The 20,912-nt window shown below is 41.5% G+C and overlaps 1 protein-coding gene across 1 annotated transcript in view; it reads left to right on the forward strand.

The window, feature by feature from the left end:
* Positions 1–20,912, forward strand: part of IQCH (IQ motif containing H) — a 135,964-nt gene that overhangs the window by 27,044 nt on the left and 88,008 nt on the right. Inside the window, exons 3-5 of the mRNA XM_055124396.1 lie at positions 5,469–6,017; positions 6,724–6,790; positions 20,567–20,650. Of these exons, the coding sequence (XP_054980371.1) occupies positions 5,469–6,017; positions 6,724–6,790; positions 20,567–20,650 (700 nt within the window). The remainder of the gene's footprint in view (positions 1–5,468; positions 6,018–6,723; positions 6,791–20,566; positions 20,651–20,912) is intronic.

The raw sequence follows: 20,912 nt of genomic DNA on the forward strand, positions 1-20,912 counted from the left end.
AAATTCAGAGTATAGAGGACAGCTTTGAGGAGTGGCTTTGAAGTTACCATAAAGACAGAAGAACAGGGCTTCCTCCTGTGTCTGGGGGCCCGGGAAAACTAAGACACAGGCAGCTGTATGGCTCCACCCATGTGGGTGGGAAATTAAAACTCTGAGACTCTGGGGTCAGCTGACCATGTCAAGGTTAACAGGGCGCCAGAGCAATAGTACAGTGGGGAGGGTCTTGCCCTGCGTCTGGCCCACCCGGGACCCATCCCGGCATTCCCTGAGCACTGCCAAGACTGGTTCCTGAGTGCAGAGCCAGGAGAAAGCCTGAGCATCACAGAGTGTGGCTCCCAAACAAACAAAAAGAACTAAATAAGGGATTTTCATATGATCTTGTCCTTTTTTTTACTGTGCTAAGTAGACTTAAAAAAAAAATTTTTTTTTACCGAATCACCGTTAGCCACAGAAAACTTTCATGATTGATTTTCAGTCATATAATGATCGAACACCATCCCTCCACCAGTGCGTATTTTTCACCACCAATGTTCCCAGTATCCCTCCTGCCACTCCACACCCCATCCCACCCCCTGCCTCTGTGACAGGAACCTTCCTTCTTATGCTCTCTCTACTTTGGGGCATTATGGTTTGCAATACAGATACTGAGAGGCCATCATGTTTGATTCTTTTGTTTGTTTGTTTTTCGGGTCACACCCGGCAATGCACAGGGGTTACTCCTGGCTCTGCACTAAGGAATTACTCCTGGCTGTGCTCAGGGGACCATATGGGATGCTGGGATTCGAACCTGGGTCGGCCATGTGCAAGGCAAATGCCCTACCCTCTGTGCTATCACTCCATCCCTTGATTCTTAGTCGACTCTTAGCACACATCTCCAAACCCGAGCCATCCTTCCCACCATCACTGACTTAGTGTGATCCCTTCTCCATCCCAACTGCCCTCTCCCCTGGCACATGAAGCAGGCTTCCAAACCCTGGTGCAATTCTCGTGGCCCTGTCTCTACTGTCCGTAGGAGTTAGTCTCATATTATGTTATTTTATATTTCACAAAAGAGTGCAATCATTATGTGTATGTCTCTCTCTTTCTGATTCATTTCACTTAACATGATACCCTCTATATTCATCCACTTATAAGCAAATTTCATGACTTCATCTTTTCTAACAGCTGCATAGTATTCCATTGTGTAGATGTACCAAAATTTTTTTTCTTGGGCACTTGGGTTATTTCCAGATTCCAGATTGCATTGTATTGTGAATAGTGCTGCAATGAACATACAGGTGCAGATGTCATTTCTACTGCGCTTTTTTTTGCATCCTCAGAATATATTCCCAGAAGTGGTATTGCTAGGTCATATGGAAGCTCAGTTTCTAGTTTTTGGAGGATTGTCCATGTTGTTTTCCAAAAAGGCTGAACCAGTTGGCATTCCCATCACCAGCAAATGAGAGTCCTTTTCTCCCTGTATCCATGCCAGTACTGTTTTTTCTTGTTCTTTTTGCTGTGTGCCAGATTCTGTGATGTAAGGTGATATCTCATTATTGTTTTGATTTGCATCTCCCTGATTATTAGGATGTAGAGCATTTTTCATGTGCCTTTTGGCCATTTGTATTTATTTTTTGAGGAAGTTTCTGTTTATTCCTTCTCCCCATTTTTTGATGGGGTTGGAGGGTTTATTTTTTCTTGTAAAGTTCTACCAGTGTCTTGTATATCCTGGATATCAAGCCCTTAGCTGATTAAAATTGGGTAAATAATTTTTCCCATCGCGTTGGGTTTCTGTGTATTTTGCTGTTTATTTTGAGGTGCAGAAGCTTCTTGGTTTAATGTAGCTATTTATTTCCACTTCTTGGTCAGTGGTAGTATTTCATCCTTGAAGATACATTTATTTTTTTGCCTTTTGGGTCACACCCGGTGATGCTCAGGGGTTACTCCTGGCTCTGCACTCAGGAATTACCCCTGGAGGTGCTCAGGGACCATATGGGATGCTGGGAATCAAACCCGGGTCGCCCGGGTACAAGGCAAACACCCTACCTGCTGTGCTATTGTTCCAGCCCCTTGAAGATACCTTTAACTTCAATATCATGGAGGTTCTGCCTACATTTTCCTCCATGTACCTTATGGATTCAGGTTTCATATTGAGGTCTTTCATCCATTTTGATCTGACTTTTGTGCTTGTCATTATAACAGAGGTCTGAGTTCATTTTTTTTGCATGTAGCTGTCCAGTTTTCCCAGCACCACTTGTTGAAGAGGCTTTCCTTGCTCCACTTCAACACTTCATCCTCCTTTATCAAAAATTAAGTGATCATATACTTGAGAGTCTTGTTTCTGAATATTCAACCCTGCTCCATTGGTCTGTGGGTCTGTTTCTATTCCAATACCATGCTGTTTTAATTACTCCTGCTTTGTAGTACAATTTGAAGTTGGGGAAGGTGATGCCACCCATCTTCTTTTTCCCAAAGATTGCTTTAGATATTCATGGGGGTTCTTGTTCTATATGAATTTCAGGAATGTTTTGTCTATTTCTTTGAAAAATGTCATGGGTATCCTTACAAAAGACAATATTCAATATTGAATCTGTATAACACTTCGGGAGTATTTCCATTTTGATGATGTTAATCCTCCCAATCATGCACAGGGGATGTGTCTCCATTTCCTTGTGTCTGCCTTTATTTCTTGCAGTAGCATTTTGTGGTTTTCTTTATATAGGTCCCTTCACTCATTAGTTAAGATAATTCCAAGGTACTTGATTTTCTGAAGAACAATTGTGAACGGAAATGTTTTTTTAAAATACCTCCTTCTTCTCTTTAATTATTTGAATGTAGGAAAGCCATGGACTTCTGGGTATTGATTTTGTAAACTACCACTTTACTATACAAACCTATTGTTCTAGGAGCTTTTCTGCAGTCTTTAGGATTTTCTAAGTATAGTATCAGGATGCCCTTGATATCTTTTTCTTGCCTAACTGCTATGGCAAGCATTTCCAGTACCCTACTGAATAGAAGTGGTGAGAATGAGCAACCTTGTCTTGTTCCTGATCTTTGAGAGAAGGCTCTTAGTTTTTTCCCATTGAGAATAAGGGTTGCGGTGGGCTTGTGGTAGATGGCTTTTGACTATATTGAAGAAAGTTTCTTTGACTACCGTTTTATTGAGAATTTTTATCATAAATGGGTGATGCATATTGTCAAATGCCTTCTCTGTATCTATTGATATAATTATATGGTTTTTATCTTTCCTTTAATTGATAAGGTGTATTATGTTGATTGACTTGTGAGTGTTGAACCATCCTTGCATCCCCAGGATGAATTCTACTTGGTCGTGATGTATGATCGTTTTGATGAGTCACTGGATTCTATTTGCTAGTGTTTTGTTGGAGAGCTTTGCCTCTGTATTCATCAGAGATATTGGCCTGTAATTCTCTTTTTTGTGTGGTGTTTCTGCCTGCTTTTGGTACGAGGGTGACATTTGCCACATATAAATTGTCTGGAACTATTTTTCTTTCTTCAATTTCCTGGAAAGGTTTGAAAAGTATTGGGAGTAGTTCCTTTTTAAATGTTTGGAAGAATTCACTAGTGAATCCATCTGAGCCAGGGTTTTTTTTTTTCCGGGAGATTTTGATTATTATTTAGATTTCCTTGATAGTGATAGGTCTGTTTAGGTATTCCAAGTCTTCTTGGGTCAGCTTAGGGATATATAGGAGTCCAGGAATTTATCCATTTCTTTGAGGTTCTCTTGCTTCATGACATAAAGATTCTCAAAGTAATCTCTAATTATCCTTTGAATTTCTGTGATTTCTGTTGTGATATCCCCCTTTTTGTTTCTGATTCTGTTTATTAGGAGTCTCTCTCTCTCTCTCTCTTTGTGAGTCCTGCTAGTGGTTTATTGATGCTATTTTCTCAAAGAACCAGCTCTTGGTTTCACTGATCTTTCATATTGTTTTTTGGATTTCCATGTTGTTAATTTCTGCTCTAAGTTTTGTTATTTCTTCCCCGTGCCTGGTTTGGGCTCCTTTAGTTGGTCATTTTCCAAGATCTTAAGTTGTGAGGTTAAGTTACTTATGTGGGGCTCACTCTTCCTTCCTGAGTAATGCTTGTAAAACTATAAACTTTTCTCTTAACACTGCTTTTTCCTTGTCCCATAAGTTTTGGTAACTCGTGTCTTCATTCTCATTTGTTTCCATGATTCTTTTGATTTCCTCTTTGACCTCCTCTCTAAGCTACTGGTTGTTCAATAATGAGCTGTTTAATTTCCTGGTTTGATTTAAATTTCTGTTTCTGTGTTTGATTCACTTCTATTTTCAGTGCATCATGGTCTTAAAGATAGTTAATACAATTTCTATCCTCTTAATTTTATGGAGGTATATTTTGTGGCCCAACATGTGGTCTATCTTGGAGAATAACCTATGTGCACTTGAGAAGAATGTCTATTCGGCTTTGGGGGATGAAATGTCATATATATATATGTGTGTGTATATATATATATATATTTTTTTTTTAACCCCCGTCTTCCATTTCTTTCCTCAGATGAAGTATGTCTTTGCTGAGCTTGAATCTGGTTGATCTTTCGAGAGGTGATAAAGCAGTGTTGAAATCTCCAACCATTATTGTGTTGCTATCAATGTATTTCTTGACGTCTGTTTTCAATATTTTTCTGGTCCTTATTTAGGTGCACATACATTTAAGAATGTGAGTTCTTCCTGATGTCTAGATCCTTTGAAATGACTAAGAAATGATCTTCACTGTCTCGTGTAACCTTCTTCAGTCTGAAGTCTTTATGGTCTGATACTATTATGGCCACCCCAGCTTTTCTGAGAGAGTTGTTTGCTTGTAGAATTGTTTTCCATCCTTTTACTTTGAATCTTTCTTTGCTCTGACTGTTCAGTAGTATTTCTGGCAGGCAGTAAAATGTTGGCTTTAATTTTCTGATCCATCCTGTGACTCTATGTCTTTTAATTGGTGTGTTAGCCCATTGACATTGAAGGAGATTACTGTTAAGGGGTTATGTCCCATGTTTCTGTAGTAGTTTGTGTGTTGGGGGGGCAGGGGCTTGCTTTAATCTTGAGAAATTTTATGACATGTTTATGAAAGTGAAAGCAACTTTAAGTGACTGATAAGCTAGTCCCTTTAGTGAGATTTATAAATTATGCTGGTCAGACTTTTCTATTCTGCCATGTCCCCAACTGAATCAAAATTAGTATTATCATCCCACCCTCAAGGAAAAAAATGGCAAAGTGTATGGACCATGCATTAGAAACAGACCACAGGGGCTGGAGAGATAGTACAGCACAGAAGGCGCTTGCCTTGCGAATGACCCAGATTCAGTCCAAGGCATCCCATATGGTCGGTCCCCTGCACACCACCAGGAGTGATTCCTAAGTATAGAGCCAGGGGTAATCCCTAAGCAACAGTGGGTGTAACCCCCAAACAGAACCAAAGCACAATTCCCTTTCATCTCTGACACCCCTGCTCTTCCACAGTTCTTGAAATCCACGGTATATAAAATGTCCAAGACACCGTGGGAATATGACTTTATCATTTACAATGGCACCATAGACAAGACTGCCTCGGATTTCCTCGCGTTCAAGGAACACGTTAGTTTGATTTGGGGAAGTGTTGTTTCTTTCTTGGAGCACATCGAGAAGTTTCTCAGGGACTATGCCATCCCAGAAGTCAGGGTGAAGGGGAACAATCTGGTCGACCTCCTTCCAGAGTTTGAACTGAAAGATAAACTTAGCAAAGCCGACATCTTATCGGTGTTGGAAAATCCAGAGAATATCCAAAGTATAGTCGACTGTCCAGGGCAGCGGTTCAAAGGCCAAGATGGGGAGAGAGAGGCGGCGATCAAGATCCAAGCCACGTGGAAATGCTACAAGGCCAGGAAATTCTACATCCTGTACCGCCAGCAGAAGTGGGCATCGGGCGTGATTGCTATCAAGTGGCTTTTACATTGCCACAAGTCCCGAGTCAGGAAGCTGCAGAAGGAAAACCAGCAAAGACATCTGAGTAATTTCCACATTCGTGCCAAGGTACACAGGGCTGCCGGCTGTTCCAGCAGGCCCCCTTTTCTAAACATGACTTGTTCCAGCAATCTTGAGACCCTGGCTCTTTTGCTCCCCGTTTTCTTTCCAGCTTCCCTCTCTCTGGGCCTGCCTCCCCTTCCCCTCCCCTCTAAGTTGCGTGCCCACAACCTGCACTTGTTTGCATACTATCTTTGAACCCTCATCAGCAAGGCGACCTTTGTGGCTGAAATTCTGTCGCAATTTTTTATGGGATAGGGGAGCGAATCCCTTCCTGTGGATGCTGGCAGTTCTGTCAGAAAATCAATGTTTTAACTGCATTACCTTTTCTCCCTATATATACCTTCTGGCACTTTAATTTGCTAGGCAAAAAAAAAAATCCTGTCTTGTCTACATTGCTGTCACCACTTTGTCAGAAAGTATTTAAGTTTGCAGACAGCCTTTTAATTAGTGCTCACAATTTCATTTATGTTTGCTTTCTCTTTTTTTCATTCATATTCTGTTAATTAAGTGAGCTGCCTCTAATCTTCCCCTGCCAGTTGCATCCTGTAGCCACCTAATTAAATTAATTGGGGAAGATGTTTTAAGTATGTAATTAAATCAATTAATATAATTTATGCCTGGCTTAACTGTACAGTGGAAAAACAGCTGAAGTTTGACTAGATGAATCCACTACAGCTCCCTGTCACTGATCAATGCTCTTCTTGATTTTTAGCATCTGGCAGCCAACTGGAATCGCATCCGGACCTCCAGGAGAACCATTATCCATATCCCATCATTAGGTATAACACTTTTGCCTGCAAATCTATCAGCAACCTCTATTACCCACCACATTATGGTTCCTTGATTGAGTTCAAGGAAGGCCCCTTGTTTTATTCAAATTGGTCTCGGCAGGAAAATGTTCTCGACATGATGAGAGTAATAACACAGAGCCCTCGCTCGAAATGGCGTTTAATTTGGGGATTAAGCAAATAAAGTCATTATGTGGGGGCTGGTATTCAGTGGAGAGGTGATTTGCTGTAATTCGCTTTCATCTGTATGAAATGAACTAAAAAGTTGTATTTTTTCCCCCTGAAATAACAGATAATGTTTTCGATCTTCTCTAATGATAGAATAACATGGGCTTGTGTGTGTTGTGGCTGTTACGCCAATAAGCCAGGATATTGCTTGTACACTGTTTTTAATCAAATGTGCAGTCAAAATGATAAGCTACATTCTCTGAAATTATTTAGTTCTAATTACGAGCAGATGGGATGCTTTATTTGCACCTAGGGCGTCTGAGCAAAAGGAAATGCTGTGTGAACAAGAATAATTAAGAAGTTGAATAGTGTTTTTTGCGCTTAAATAATCTGCAGTTTCATGTTAATTAGCACTAATGTAATTATTTAATTACATTTATGAATTGGGGAACTTAAAAGCTGCTGTCTGCAACACAGTGGTGAAATAGGTATGCCAAAATGACATTGGAAATTTCAGAAATTTGCATTGGAAGTTCTTTTTAAAATATGAGCTGCTGTCAAAATATTTGGGATTTGTTTGCTAGCTTATTGCATTTTGTTTGACTTTTCATCCAACTTGTGTGTGAAATACTCTGGGTGAGGCCAGATTTCCCAGATTGACGTGGTAGAGTTTTGACAAACAGTGAAATCCATTTTATCTCCGAGGCACACAGGACTTCTTTGTTCAGGCCTGCAAAATAGAGCAACGCAGTTAAGTGAGTGACAGTAAGAGAATTCTAACTAACCACTGATTTGTACTTAGGTGTGACTTTATCTGTGTGTGAACTTACGTGTAGCATAGAAACCTAACATATTTAAGTCGTAATATAAAAATCAAAATTTAAAAAAATCAAAATTAATAAAAAATCAAAATTTAAATTAAATTTAAATCTCATATAAATTTAAATTTATATGAGATTTAAAGCATCTCTCATATAAATGAGATGCTTTAAATGAGTAAAATACTCATGGTCATAAAGTAAAGCACATTTCCCTAGATTCTCAAGTATTTGCCTTTAGGTATTTGTACAAAAGTTATGAAAATAACGTGAGTTACAGAGACTAATCTTACGTTAATCTTTTTAAGGAAAAAGAGTGCTTGCAAGGGAAGGGTCTCACAGACACAAGGCATGTGCTCTAGCCCTGAGCTACATTGCCAGACCCCAATTCCTTTTGCGGCTCCCGGAAGAGATTGGCTCCTTCTCAGGATGAAGTGAGGTAAAACAGTTCTGGACTTCATTCTGACTTAGGCTTTTGTTTTGACAGGTCTACTTTTGCGCACAAAATTAGTTCACACGCAGAAATTGCACTTGTAATTGATTATAACTGAGGAAGCTAATTGCAGCCCCAATTAACTGACTCGAATCTTTGGAATAAGGTGCAAGAGCCTTTTGCTTCTGCAACTAATTGTGGACCTGACCTGATATTATGTGGAAAATTATGATTTTACTATTCTTAATTTCATTTAAGGCTAGAAGTACAAGTGCGACGCCCCTCTCTCTATAATGTTGACAGGTGCAAAGACATGGTTTGCTTATGAGCTGCTTCTTCCTCTCTGCCCACCTCCAATCATTCAAAGTCCCAGGTAATTTCCCCCATGGAGAAGCACAATAGAAAGGAAGCACCAAAGAGGGCAAAATTTGGAAAGCAAATGGGGTAATGACAAATGATTTCAAAAGAAAATATCTTAAAATTCCAAAAGAGCTTGCCGAATAGCAAATAAGGAGAAAAACAACCAGTGACTAGAATTAAGAGAGCATGATTTTATGGCTCATAAACTAGTTTTCTTCCAGATTGCGCGCACTCTAGATTGTGTAGTCTAAATAAATATATAGGAAACCGGTAAGTCTTCCTTATTGCAGTAACATTTGTTAATAACACAAGCCATCTTATTTGTTCTTTTCTTCTTTTTTTTTTTCCTTTGGTATTTTGGTCACACTTAGCAAAATGATCTTGAGAGGGGCCAGAGTGATAGCACAGAGGGTAGAGCGTTCGCCTTGCAGGCGGACGACCCGGGTTCGATCCCCGGCATCCCATATGGTTCCCCAAGCACCGCCAGGAGTAATTCCTGAGTGCAAAGCCAGGAGTAACCCCTGAGCATCGCTGGGTGTGACCCAAAAAGAAAAAAAAAAAAGATCTTCAGAGGTTGCTTCTGTCTCTGCACTCAGGAATTACTCCGGGTGATACTCAGAGAACTATATGGGGTGCTGGGGATCTAACCGAGTCGTCGTATGCAAGGAAAATGCCCTACATGCTGTACTGTTGTTCTGGCCGCTCTTATTACTTTTAAAAATTGATACAGGAGTCACACCTAGGATCATTTAAGGGTCCATACAGTGCTGAAGTCAAACTCGGGCCTTGCACATTCAAGGTCTGTGGTAGGCTACTTTGGTCATATCCTTTTTTTTTTAATTTATTTATTATTAATTAGAGAATCACCGTGAGGGTACAGTTACAGTTTTATACACTTTTGTGCTTATACTTCCCTCATACAAAGTTTGGGAACCCATCCCTTCACCAGTGCCCATTCTCCACCACCAGTAAACCCAGTGTCCCTCCCACCCTCCCCAATCCCATCTCCCCCCCACCCCACCCTGCCACTGTGGCAAGGCATTCCCTTCTGTTTTCTCTCTCTAATTAGCTGTTGTGGTTTTCAATAAAGGTGTTGAGTGGCCGCTGTGCTCAGTCTCTAGCCCTCATTCAGCCCGCAACTCCCTTCCCTCACATGGTCATATCCTTGACCCATAATATTTTATTTTATTTTCTTGGAAGGCACACCTTTCTTACTCTGGGGACCATGCAGAATTGGGGGTCTCAGGGGATTGATGTGGGGTTTCTGCATGCAAAGACATGCTTCAGCCTCTCCCTGGCCCCTACAAGACATTTTAAAGAAAAGTGGCTTTCATGTATTCAGGGATTTTTTTGTTTTATTTTGTTTCTTGGGTCACACCCAGAGGTACACAAGGTTTACTCTTGGGTCTGTACTCAGGGATCACTCCTGGAACCATTTGGGATACCGGGAATCAAACCTGAGTTTGACACATGCAAAGCAAGTGCCCTCCCCATTGTACTATCACTCCAGTTTCTGTTTTCATGCATTTTCCAAGACAGAACAATCTCTTAAAGTTCAATTACACATTTTTGCAAGAGAATAATTATGAACTTTGATCAAATTATATGTATTTCCATATGGGTTGCTTTAGATTTATAAAGTTATTTGTGGACATTACAATAAGTGATAGTGTAATGTTCTTTAAACTATTATCACCTACACAGACATAATTCTCAAACTCACACCTTCCTTTTTTAATTCCATCCTATTTGAGCATTTTAAAATTTAATTCAAAGCAAGATATCAGGCTAAGGGAGAGGAATATAGACCAAGATAGGCTACCCTAAGAACCTTATTTAAAAATTACTGTATCACTGTCATCCCATTGCTCATCTATTTGCTCTAGTGGGAACCAGTAACGTCTCCATTGTGAGACTTGTTACTGTTTTTGGCATATTGAATACGCCACAGGTAGCTTGCCAGGCTCTGCCATGCGGTCGAGATACTCTCAGTAGCTTGCTGGACTCTCCGAGAGGGGCGTGCAAGGCAAACGCCCTACGCCCTACCCGCTGTGCTATTGCTCCAGCCCAGCTGAAAACAAACACTTGAAAAAAATGAACAAACACACACAGTCAGAGAGTTCTGGGAGTAAGAAGCTTGCCTTGCACGCATGCAGCTGACCTGGGTTCAATTCCTGACACTACATACAGTTCCCTGAACCGCACTAGGAATGATCCCTGAGCACAGAGGCAGGCCTAAGTCCTGTTGGGTGTTACCCTCCAACAAAAACAAACACCAACAACATTTATGGGCCTGGAGAGAGTACAAGGGATTAGTCACTTGCCTTGCCTGTGGCTATCCTGGGTTCATTCCCCACCAACCAGTATGATTCCCTGAGTGCAGACTTAGGAGTAAACCCTGGGTACCACCATATGTGGCACCCAAATAAAAACAAAAACAAATCGTTTTCTTCTTGTCTCACTTACCCTAGGAAAACCTGAAGCGTTTGGCCTGGCACATATTTTGTCTCCTTTGACATTGCTACTAACCTACCTAATTATGAACAAAGAAATAGATGAGGGGCTGGAGCAATAATACAACAGGCAGGGCGTTTGCCTTGCATGTGGCCAACTTAGGTTCAGTCTCCAGCACCTTCGATGGCCCTCTGAGCCCACTGGGAGTGATCCCTGAACACAGAGTCAGGAGAAAGCCCTGAGCACTGCCAAACGTGGCTCCAAAACCAGCCAAACAGACAAACAAAAAGAAGTAGTTGAAGATATATGTATCACTGTAGCACTGTCTTCCCACTCATCGATTTGCTCAAACTGGCACCAGTAACATCTCCATTGTGAGACTTGTTGTTACTGTTTTTGGCATATCAAATATGCCACAGGGAGCTTGCCAGGCTCTGCTGTGTGGGCGGGATACTCTTGGTAGCTTGCTGGGCTCTCCAAGAGGAGCAGAGGAATCGAACCTGGGTTGGCCATGTGCAAGGCAAACGCACTACCCGCTGTGCTATCGTTCCAGTCCTGGGTGAATATATATATATTATATATATATATATATAATATATATATATATCCTAGTTCCCAGATTTGAAAGAAAATCCATGATCAAAATCAGTTGGTAAGTATATAAGACAAGTTAGGTAGGTATTAAATACAAATTGCAACCTGGCCCTCTTTTTCTCTCTTCATAGGAAATTTGCCATCAATTTTGGTGCAGAACTAATCCTAGAGACAATTACAAGTTATTGTATCACTAATTGGCTGGTGGCTGATTAGAGCTACACTAGTTAGAAATCTCAAAAATAAAAAAAAAATCAAAGTTTGGTAGCAAGTAACTGAATAATGCATTGCAGTTGTTGCAGTTGTAGGTATATGACTGTTTTATGTAGTTTTGCAAACAGAAATAACTGTATTCTCCAAACCCATGATCACAGAATTTTTTTCCTTTGGCAACACCTGGCAGTGCTCAGGGCTCTGTGCTCAGTGGTCCCTTCTGGCAGGCTCAGGAGAAACATACAGGGCTCTGTGGATCGAACCTGGGTGAGCTGTGTGCGAGCAGGTATGATCTCCCCAGCCCCATCAGAAATATCTTGGCCACAAAATATTCATCGTGTATTTTTAATATATGATTTAATAATATGAACTTTGAGACAGTACAGAGTCACCTCTCAGAGAGGAGAATTTACTTATAAAATGTGACTGACGGGTTATTTATTTGGGATAGTATTCATGGATTTTTTTTAAGTAGCTATTTTTAACCAACTGGAGAGATAGGATACCGGAGATTAATTGCTCAAAAACCCAATCTGCTCTAATTTTATTATATGATGCAAAGAAAGTCATCTCTTTCAGATTATATAAGCCGATCTCTCAATTGGATATTGCCTGTTTTTATCACTTTTATTAATGAAATATAATTATAACAAGATAATCTATTATGGCTCCTAGCAGGAATAGGATTCTAGGGTCTATTTTAAGCAAAATCTATCAGTCAAATAACTGTAACAAAGAATCCCAATTCCTGTAGAAAAATCAGTTCTAAATAAGACCTACCAACCAATTCTGCTGCTAGTTTCTTTGACCAAGTTATTTCCTCCACTTTTAATTTAACCCCTGTGCTCCTTTATTGCAGTACATTATTGGGTGCTACACTTAAACTCAGTGGCATTTAAAAATATATTGGCATTAAATGAGATGGGCCAAGTATGGGGGCTCTGAGGCCACTGCCAGCCCATTAAACCCTAGTAACGAGTTTTCTCACTCACACTTCTCACCCCTTCAAAATCAATGGAGGTGGGATGTTCTCTTTTCTCTATGGACTGTTTGTCGTCTGTTCGTTTGTTCTTTGGCCATGCCTGGCTATGTTCAGGGATCACTCCTGGCTCTGCACTCAAGGATCACTCCTCTGGTTGTGCTCAGGGGATCACATGGGATGCTGGGGATTGAACCCGGGTCGACTGTGTACAAGGCAAGCTCCCTACCCACTGTGCTATCTCTCCGGCCCCTGGACTGTCCCTAAACATTGTGGGGGCCACAGTGGCATGGGGGGGCATGTGGTAGGGGGGACTGAACCCAGAATGAGCTTCATAGGTAGAAGGCAAGCACTTGCCACTTACATCCCGTGACCTCTCCCTTACTATTACCAAAGCGAAAGTGCAGAAAAACTTACTTTTGTGCACAGTTGACCACTGAACTGAGGTAAAACCCCAATGCTCGTGGCTTCCTAACTCCACTCCCTCTGTCACACACGCTGACCTCCCTTCGGAACAGGGGCTGGGGTCAGGTACTCAGACAACAGTCTTCTGGCTGGGCTGGAGAGAGCTCAAACGAGTGGACATGTGGAGTGCCTGCTGGAGGCCTGGGTCCAGTCCCTGGCACTGCCAGAGACGGCCCCAATCCCCCAGTCCCACAAAGTATCTGAAATCACGTTTTCCCCTACTTTCAAATGCATTGCCATATTTTGGCTTTATCATTTTTGAGTTGATAATTCAGAGAGATCAATTCTATTTCTTCCTTCGCTGTTCATTCAACATGGATTTTGGCAAGTACCAGGAAATCCATGGTTTACCTATGGTACTGCCACAACAGATCCGCAGCGTGGATGTAATGCCAAGATCTCCCAGACAGCATTTCCCAGATATGTCCCCAAATCTTTATCCCAGGTATTCAGGATTGAGAACAAAATACACTTTAAACGTTCAAATTTCCATATAGTCCCAAATACACCTTAGATAGATATTCAAATTTCCATATAGTACCAAATACACTTTTTTTTCCTTGGGTCACACCCAGCGATGCACAGGGATTACTCCTGGCTCATGCATTCAGGAATTACTCCTGGCAGTGCTCGGGGGACCATATGGGATGCTGGGACTTGAACCCGGGTTGGCCGCTTGCAACGCAAACACCTTACCTACTGTGCTATTGCTCCAGCCCCCCAAATACACTTTAAACTTTCAAATTTCCATATAGTCCCAAAGAAAAGGAAAAAAGATTTGCACTCATCTATGTTGCATTTATTTAGTAATCCACATCAACATTCTTTCATGAGTTTGGAATAGACCCTCTCTCTCCCCCAAGTGCTATGATACACCTGGCCTTGAGCTACCTGGTGTTATCTAAAGTAAAGAAATAAATGTGAGCTGATTGTCAAGTGACAACAGCTTGTGGACTTTTTGTTAAATGTAATAATATTTATGCTGCACTCTAAAAAATAATCTTGCTTATCCTAAAATAAAGCTACACTCTGTCATCTGCTTCATTATCATAAAAATATTAAAATGGTGGTTTAGCCATTCTCAAGCTATGCTTATTATGATGAACAATCACATCTACCTGTATTGACCTATATTTGCCATGTCAGAGACTACAATTGGAAAACACTAAAGGTAATTAATTTGTTTTCAAATACCAATAATGAACTTCTTATCACTGTTCACCTAAACAATACATTTCTATAGTTTAAAATTTTATTCTGTATCACCGTCATCCTGTTGCTCATTGATTTGTTCTAGGGGGCACCTGTCCCAAGGGACCCAGCCCCGGCAGCCGACCTCCACTACCCAACTGCCGCCACACTTCCAGCCACTTTCTGGACCGCGCTGCAGGACACATTATAAAACACTTTCTACCCATTTTCCATAATTACCACAGTATATTTGATGGAATTCAGACAGTAGGCAACAAATCATAGAGAGTAATAGATATATATATGTGTATATATATGTATACATATACATATATACACACACACACACACATATATATACACACACACACACACACACACACACATATGTACCTCTCGGAGAGCCCAGCAAGCTACCGAGAGTATCCCTCCTGCACGGCAGAGCCTGGCAGGCTCCCTGTGGCATATTGGATATGCCCAAAACAGTAACAATAGGTTTCATTCCCCTGACCCTGAAGGAGCCTCCAATGGTTGAGAAATATGAGTAAGGAGAAGCTGCTAAAATTTCAGGGCTGGGAGGAATAGAGACATTATTGGTGCCCGCTCCAGTAAATCGATGAACAATGGGATGACAGTGATACAGTGATACAGTGATACAATGATATATATTACTGTGTATAATATATTATATGTATTATTACATATTTTAAAGCATTTTCCATATAACTATATTCTTTAATTTTTAATTTAATTCAAAATAATTTAAATTTTATTTTTATTTAAAAATTTTTAATTTTATTTTTTTCTTTAATTCAAAGTCAAAATTTAAGTCAGTATTCAGTGGTAGTGATTCTTTTGCTGTATGTGGAGCCTGAAATGCCAGTGATGCTTCTGTATTATATGGAAGGTTAAGATTAGAAAAGGTCAAGCTCATGCTAGCATCATTCTAGCTTGAGCTAGAGAAGCATTTTGACCTGCCAGACCCCTCGAAAGGTTTAGATACTTCCCACTGGATTTCAGTTCCCTGCACCGCTATGTTACCACTGACATAAGATAAAGGGAAAGGCCTCAGCCTATTGAAAGGAAGACTTAAACACCCAGAGTTCTTCGGGTCAGTTTGGTTTGAATAGCTTTCAAAAAAAAATCAACAAATATTTGAATCATCATGTGATCTCATCTTGTCATGGAATAATTTTTGACATAAAATTCTTTAAGGTCTCTCAGTAAGCAACCCTCAACTGCACCAGAACAAAAGCAAAACGAGGGGCTGAAGTGATAGCACAGCGGGTAGGGCGTTTGCCTTGCACGCGGCTGACCCGGGTTCAAATCCCAGCATCCCATATGGTCCCCTGAGCACTGCCAGGGGTGATTCCTGAGTGCATGAGCCAGGAGTGACCCCTGTGCATTGCTAGGTGTGACCCAAAAAGCAAAAAAACAAAAAAACAACAAACAACAACAAAAGCAAAACGAAAGGAGCTCGGGTTTCGGCAAGCTGGAACTTTCTCTCCAAGCAGTCTCTCTCTCTTGCTATCCCTCATCTCTCATCCTGGGAACTTGGGCTTCCCCAGCCGCCCGCAGGATTAAACAGGCAGGAAGCAGGTCCAGAGGCCGGAGATGACCCTAACACGCAGGTAAAAGGCAGGCATCAGGGCAGGCAAGCCTAGCAGAGAGAGCTGGCTGGGACCGTGAGCATGGGACCATGAGCAGCCCTGGACTGGCAGGGGTTTTGGGGGGAGAGGCAGAGGAAGGGCAAAATGGAGATGGAGGAGATCACAGCAGTCAAGTTTTGGTATTATATGGAGGGATAAGGTTGGGAAAGGTCAATCTCATGCTAGATGGAAGGTCAGAATGAAGTGACAGCCAGTGAGCATGAATGAGGGTCACTGGAGGACCAAAAGGAGTTGGGGGCGGTGGGGGGAGGAGCAGGGAGACAGGGAGAAGAGAGAGAGATAGGAAGGGAGGGAGGGCGGGAGGGAGGGAGGGAGGGAGGGAAGGAGGGAGAGAGAGAGAGAGAGAGAGGAAAAGAGAGTGGGAGAGAGAGAGGGAGGGAGGGAGGGAAGGAGGAAGAGAGAGGAAAAGAGAGGGTGAGAGAGAGAGGGAGGGAGGGAGAGATAGAGAAAAGATGAGAAGATAGAGAAAAGGATAGGAGCTTAAAAATATTTTTTTTTTCCTGGTGGGGGATACACTGGACAATGCTCAGAGATCATGCCTGGCTCTCCACTCAGGGATCACTCCTGATGGTACCCAGGGGACCACGTGGGGTGCCAGGGATCAAACCTGAGCCAGCTGCATGCAAGGCAAACACCCTCCCCACTGTATTAACTCCCTAGGTCCCCAAAATAGATTCTTTCCTAAGGCAATTCATTCATTCCTTCATTGGACGGCACAGGGTGGGGGGGCAGGCTCACCCCCTGGTGGCCGAGGCCTATCAGCTTGGAAAAAGCTCCAGAGTTGGACTTTAAAATGTCCCCGGCACTGTGATGAGGTTCTGCTGAATTGAACTCCACTCTCTGACCTGCCGCTTCTTATCTTGATAGGGGATCGGGACTTACCCTGCAATGCTTAGAGGAACATCTTGTGGTGCACGGATCCAACTCAGGGCTCCCATGTGCAAAAGTGTGTGCCTTTAGCCTTTTAAGCCATTTTCTCCCAGCCCATCACTTCCCTCTTCTGCTCTTCAGGACTCTGGTGATAACATTGTTTAGTCAAACATCACTGTAGCACTGTCATCCCGTTGCTCATTGATTTGCTCGAGAGGGCACCAGTAACATCTCCATTGTAAGACTTGTTGATACTGTTTTTAGCATATCGAATATGCCACGGGGAGCTTGCCAGGCTCTGCCGTGCGGGCAGGATACTCTCGGTAGCTTGCCAGGCTCTCCAAGAGGGACGAACCTGGGTCAGCCTCGTGCAAGGCCAACGCCTTACCCGCTGTGCTCCAGCTAAGTAAGGCATGATAATCTTGAGAGTTGGCTGAGAGCGACCTTGATTCTCACGACCACTTTGCCTTTCCTTTACCCTGGAACCTCACATCTTCCTCCCAGGAGTAGACATGCAGGGCCTTTACTCTGCCTACCACAATAATTAAAGGGCAAAGTAGAGAAGAAGACAAAGGTACTTTGTCCCCTGTGCATGTGGTCCATGTCGTCTACTTACTCTCTGTAACCACATTTATCACAAGCGCTAGTTGGGTCGTATGTGCGGGATATACTAGTTTGCAGTTCTGTGTGATCTTAGCCAAGGCACCTGTCCCTGTGTGCTTTTCAACAACAGGAGAGGGATGAAGCAAATGGTCTCTCAAAATCCCCAGTCCCCCACCTCCAGTGTTTCTCTCCTGACCTTTGAGGTCTGGTCTTTCTCAATTATATTCCAAAGTGGGACATCTCATTGCCACGAGGTGTGACTGCTGAACTGTCCAAACCACTTCTATTTGATCAGTTCTAGGTTAAGTCACTATTACCTTTAATATACACTTTTAGCATCGATGAAGCTTTTCACTGAGGTGTCAACACATACAAGACAGAAGAATAGAAGACAGAAAAATGAATCTGACTTAAAAATAACTGACCTCCAATGTTATGGAATAATACTTAATAAAGGTGCTATGGAAACTATGCTAAATATAGAGTAGCAATAATACCCAACTTCTAAAAGTTTGGGTAGCTAGAAGGATCCATATCAATTCTAGAGGAATGGTTTTTAAACTTAAATATTCATATAATCAACTGAGGTTCCGTTAAAATGAATATTCTAATCCAGTAGGTCTAGGATAAGGACTGCTTCCTACACTTCTAATAGGTTTAAAGTAATATGAATGCCATTTTTTCAAAAGACTGTCTTGTAGTAGATTCCTAGACCAGCTTTGCTTAATATAGCGGACACAAGGCATATGTGGCTATTGAGCATTGGTGTGTGGGTATGTTGACTTAATATGTGCAAAGTATGTACTATGTTTCAAATGATTATCATGGAAAATGTCGATAATAATATTTATACTGTCCATATAAATATACAATTCAAATATGATACTAAATAGGATGTTAAACTGAATTCATCTGTATCTTTTTACCATTTTTTAACATGACTTTTCAAAAACATTAAACGAGAATTACTTATAAAAAAAATAAAATAACTGACCTCCCACCCAAAGTTGGACCCTGCGGATAGCACATGAATTGTATTGTATCTAGACTGTGTAGAAAAATCTGTTTCTCATTGTGAAATGTGCTGTGATCATTACCGATATTATTGTTCTGAGCTTTGAAATTGCACATACCTCATAACAGTGAAATACTGCCTTTATATATTTATAAATATATATATGTTTATGTATGTATATATACAGAGCACTTTACAGTATACAAAATGCTTTCCTGTATGTTACTTTACATGTTCCTCTGTTACAGTATCCTGAGATTGTTGACATACAATTCTTTAAAATGGGTGTATTTATAAGGGTCACTGAGTGACCCATTCGATCATAAAGTGCCTCCCGTAGACACTTGATGTGCATTCTTGATCAGTGTTCACAGAGGTCCCGGGGAATTTGTTAGAAACTGACCCCAAGCACTTGATTGAAACACAGACTTCCTCAAGCAAGGCTGCCGGTGAGGCAACAAAGTGATCAGACATCCTTTGTGTTTTAAATTGGACATCTCTGAATGAGCTGCCTTTTATCTTTACATTTGAAAGGAAATCATTCATGGAGAGCTCTCGGGTACTTCTCTTAATCATACTTTCTTCTTTAGGCATTTTCATTGCCTCTGGTAGTCTTGTTATGTTATTCACAATCCATCTTCCTAAAATAGAATTAAACTGTGTGCAAAAACCCCAAGAGTTAAAAACCTTGCAGCCACGCGGGAAGGTATTGTTTGTCACCATGATATTAACTTTCATATGGGGACTGGTTCCTCAAATTATATTAGAATTAAGAAATTTTCAGAAATAACCTGAATCGCCCCTGTGTCCTTCTGCTTCTGGTTCCTTAAGTTCAGCCGCATCAAGCACAAGAGGGACTTTTAGATGAACTGTCAACTCGTTTCATGTGAAGCCGGTGTCTGGTGTTTAAACACTGACATCAAAGCAAAGAGCCAATTATCAGAGTTCATTTGATCTGAGGCCGCATTGCCTGCATTGCTATAGTTTTCCTTATGCTGAAAAAGAAATCTGTGTCACATTGCGAAGATGCAGCACTTATAATCACTTTGTCTATAAGCAGTTTAACTCGAAACCTGTGTTTGGGCTCGCTAGCCACAAGGAGGCATGAAAGCATCTTTTCAAAATGTGAAGAGCAATTTTTATTATTTGAAAAAAAAAAAAAACGTTGCACCTCCAAGTCGTTGGGTTTTGTATAAGCAATTATACCTGCTTGTTTGCTGCTGCTTTCTGAGCGAATGCTTTAATCTCTCTAGACCCCCCCCCAACCCCGAATATCGGCAGCAAACATTGCTGCCCCTGTTTATTTTATGGAGAATTTTTGGATAAGAAAAGCAGTGATTCCTTCTGCTCTGTCTTCCAGCAGGCAGAAAAGCAAACAGGCTTTTTATAGTGAGGATAAAGCAGTACACTGACCACAATAAAATTCTTTTTGCCTGTGTGGAAGAGGCACGTGTCCCTGGCATGTAGAAAATGTACACATACTCCCGACCTGCGTATTTTAGGGGTTTCTCTGCAATCTCTGTGTCCCTTTATGGAATGGTTCTGCGGCATCTTCAGGACGCCAATCAGGAAGCCCAAGGTCAAAAGGCAAAGCAGTGGTTTGGACTGGTCTTTGTTTTTTACCCCTGAACATCATTTTCTTTTCCACGTTGTTCGGAATACCCATGTTGAATGTCAGAAAATTTCCAGCGCTCTGGGATTGAACAGTGAATGAGAAGAACCCTCTCAGTTGCAGTGTTTGGCGTCACACCTCCTCTGGCAGCCTCTTCACCCTTGCTCAGCACCTCCAAGTGTTCTTAGCGTTAGATTGTCTTTGCAAACAGTGAAGCAGTTCTTTCCTGGACTTGTGGGTGGTGGCGCTGGAAGTTTCCCAGTACTGTTTTGTCTCTCTCTTTCTTGCTCTTTCTGGATTTTGACCCCTTGTTTCCTTGCAGGCTATGCCCAGCCTGTCCGAAGATGCACAGCTGACTTCAATACGCTACAGAACATGCAGCTGGGTCGACTCTGTGATGTCAGAGGTATCGATGCTTTCACACAAACACACCCCTGCCGGACACGTGTGTTGACAATCATTTACAAAAAATCCTTTCCCCCTACAAAGGAAAAGCTTGAATTTATGATCTACTTGCAGGGCAACTGAATGTTTTCTCTGAGAGCAGATTTTTAGTGATCTCAACTTGAATTTAAAAAAAAAAATATTTTAACCAACAGAGTTGGATGATTTTGTACATTGTCTTTTTCTGCAGCTTTGGCTAAGAATTCCTTTTCCAACGCCCCAGA

This window comes from Sorex araneus, chromosome 2 (assembly GCF_027595985.1).
Source record: "Sorex araneus isolate mSorAra2 chromosome 2, mSorAra2.pri, whole genome shotgun sequence".
In the NCBI taxonomy this organism is placed as follows: Eukaryota; Metazoa; Chordata; class Mammalia; order Eulipotyphla; family Soricidae; genus Sorex; species Sorex araneus.